Here is a 2,936-nt window from a genome sequence, read left to right on the forward strand (position 1 = left end):
TTTGGTCTGAGGTTTTTCTCTATTGTTCTAAATGGCTCGAGACTTCTATTGTGGGACCCATGAAAGCGCTTCTTCTAAAGACATTTTTTCTTGAGTTGTGTGTGGATTTTTTGTGTTTGGTTAGTTGTGGTCATTGTTAGTGTGTTTTGTTTATGTCTTGATTTGTGAAGTTCAATTAGCTAAATTAATATAGTTTTCTAAAGCTTCCAAATGAGCACATAAAATAATTAAAAAATATATTTTTTTAAAAAAATAAAAATTTCACAAAACAGCATTTAATTAGACCATACTTGAATGCACCAAAATAGTGCATCCAGCGCCTAAGTTTTTCTCCTTCCAAATTATTAACGTTTCATCTTAAAAAGCACGAGGGAAACAGAAATTAGGTACCCATTTTACAAACATCGGGTTTCACGATTGGGATCATAAAATTAAGAAACAAAGATATTCTAAAGTATCAGTTTCAGCACCTAATTAATTAAAAAACACTACTTTTTAAGCAAACTGATCATATAAGTTAATTAACTTCATAATTAATTTAGAAGTACTTTGTGGGTTTCATCACATTCCATCATCCGGTGAGATAGCGGCGTAAGAGTTGAGGCTGAGTTCGAGCGAAGCCCGAGAACTGGCGGCGCCGTCGTCAGAGCGTCCGTACCAAGTGGTGGTGTAGTAGCTGTCGGAATATTCCGGCTTCATGCTGCAGAAACCACCGAGATTCCGGTCACCGTGGATGGGAAAGAGGGGGAGAGTTTCGATATCTTGGTCCTCGTCTTCCATGGATTCTTCAACATATTTTGTCTTTTCAAAGACATTGGCTCCCGCTGCCGCCGCCGCTGTCGGAGAAGAATACGGATCGACGCCAATCCATGATCCCATGTTGTGGCTCCGATACCCGACTACGCTGCTACCTCCTCCCGACGATATTGAACATTCCTGAAAGATGGGAACGAATGTCGTAGCGGAGTCAGAAATTTTCGTAGGGAGACAAATTTATTTTATTTTTAGTTCAACAAGAAGAATACAAAAATTAAAAACCCATTTGGATTGATTCCAGAAAAAAAAGTATTTTTTAAAAAAACTGATTTTTATTTAAATACTTTGGATAAAAATGGTTAAAAACATTGATCTATTTTTTTTTATTCATTTTTAAAATTAAATACTTGAAAATACATTCCAAACACACTTTAAAATACATTTAGATGGAGCATAAATACATTAATGAGTTGTACTATACCCTCTTTGACAAACTCTTAACAAATGTAAATATAAAATTTTTCATCCAACTTTGAGTGAATGTTATTCAAAACTACTTCTAATCACTCACTTATGTACCTGCACATATAAAATCATGAGTTCTGAAAATTAAAATTTTTCTGTTAGCAGATTTTTTAAAAATACAATTTTCCAGCGTTTCATTAATGAAGCTGAAAATCTTATAATTGAAAAGTTGGGGAGAAACAACAAGCATAAATTTAGAAAACCAACAACGAAAATGTTATCAGACGGTATAAATGTTCACTTTATTTTTATTATTATTATTATTATTTGTAGTGATTATTACTGCTCTCTCAAACAAAAAATAAAAAAAGAAGCAAAAGTTACATTTCTTGACTTCATAATACAGGGAAGGGAAAAGAAAAAAAAAAGGAAAAAGCTTGTAGGGGGTATAAAGAGAAAATGTTTAATGAAATGAATCATATGGAAAAAAAATTGGTTGGTCAAATAAAAGGTTTGGTAAAAGAACATACTCTGAAACTGTTGTCAAAAGTGGGAGACCCATATCCGTAATTTCCCATATGCCCCACGGCAACCATAACGGAAGAAGATGGAGCTGCTGCAACCACAAGAAATCAATTAATTAAAATCTCCACGTAATTACAAAAAAGGAGAGAGAGAGAGAGAAATAATGGGAAATTAACCTTTGTTGTGGAACAATGGAGAAGAAGAGGAGGAATCGTGAGGCTTCCAATTATTAATATTATTAGTTGAAGAAATATGTTGGTGTTTTGGTAAAGGAAATTGATGTTGTTGATGATGATGAGTGGGGGAAGAAGAAGCAGAAGCAGAAGCAGTAGTAGTGAATCTTTTTTTCTGTCTTTCACGAGCCTTATGGTTCTGAAACCAATAAAAAACGTTTTTGCCTTCAATCTTACCGTACTGTCTAAGCCTAGCAGAGATCCTCTGAATTTGATCAGCACTTGGGGACCTAACACCATTGTTATAATAAAGCTCTTTCAATATACGTATTTGGTCAGTGGTTGGAGTCCAACGAGTACTACTTTGCCTGCATAAAAACCCACCTTTCCCATTATTGTTATTGCTTCCATCTTGATCATTTACTTGCTGCTGCTGTTGGTGTTTGGGAAGATCCATATGATCCAAAAGGAAGAGTTGTGTTGGTTTGAACAAGGGTTATGAGAAATGGGTTGTTGTGTGCATGGAAATTAATAGGTGAAGGGGGAAAAGGGGATTATAATGAAAGAAAGAGTGGCACATGGAGTGAAATCAGAGAGAAATCTGTGAGAGAAGGACTGAAGATGACAGACAGAGAGAAGATGATCATAAAAAGGGAAGGGACAAAAGAGGGCTTAGAAAGAGTGGGTATTACTGCCCTTTTTTTTTAGTTCTATTTCTTTTCATTTTTATAAAACCTCCCCACAAAATTTATTTTACCAGAGGGGTTTTGAATGAATGAATGAATGGGGGTTGTGCTAAAATTTCTTTTTTGTTATACTTCTTTTTGCTTTCAAAACTTATTGTTTTCTTTTGGGGTTAAAAATTTTATTAGGAGTATCAATTTTTCTTTTTTTTTTTTTTCTTTTTTTTGAAATAATAATTTAGTTTATCAACTCTAAAATGTAATAGTGCAGTTATTATACTTTTAATTTTATAAGAAAGATTTGATAATCAAATTTGATTTGGTGTTGCTTTGT

The 2,936-nt window shown here is 33.8% G+C and overlaps 1 protein-coding gene across 2 annotated transcripts; it reads right to left on the reverse strand.

The window, feature by feature from the left end:
• Window positions 1-541: 541 nt before the first annotated feature.
• Window positions 542-2,497, reverse strand: LOC120074583 (protein WUSCHEL). Of its 2 annotated transcripts, none has more exons than XM_039027746.1 (3): window positions 1,923-2,497; window positions 1,752-1,834; window positions 542-936 (listed from the first exon to the last, which is right to left on the reverse strand). In XM_039027746.1, exons 1-3 carry the CDS (start codon window positions 2,374-2,376, stop codon window positions 562-564), a joined length of 912 nt encoding a protein of 303 aa, XP_038883674.1. In that variant the 5' UTR covers window positions 2,377-2,497; the 3' UTR covers window positions 542-561. The 2 variants fall into 2 exon arrangements, with proteins under 2 accessions (XP_038883674.1, XP_038883673.1); XM_039027745.1 differs by having other exon boundaries at window positions 1,752-1,837.
• Window positions 2,498-2,936: the final 439 nt, after the last annotated feature.

Source organism: Benincasa hispida, chromosome 3, assembly GCF_009727055.1.
Source record: "Benincasa hispida cultivar B227 chromosome 3, ASM972705v1, whole genome shotgun sequence".
NCBI classification, from domain to species: Eukaryota; Viridiplantae; Streptophyta; class Magnoliopsida; order Cucurbitales; family Cucurbitaceae; genus Benincasa; species Benincasa hispida.

Coding starts and splice junctions, on each gene's coding strand:
- LOC120074583 (XM_039027745.1), bottom strand. CDS start 2,376: ATGGATCTTCCCAAACACCAACAGCAGCAGCAAGTAAATGATCAAGAT. Junction 1,838..1,922: donor TCCATTGTTCCACAACAAAG/GTTAATTTCCCA, acceptor TTGTGGTTGCAG/CAGCTCCATCTTCTTCCGTT. Junction 937..1,751: donor CTTTTGACAACAGTTTCAGA/GTATGTTCTTTT, acceptor CCCATCTTTCAG/GAATGTTCAATATCGTCGGG.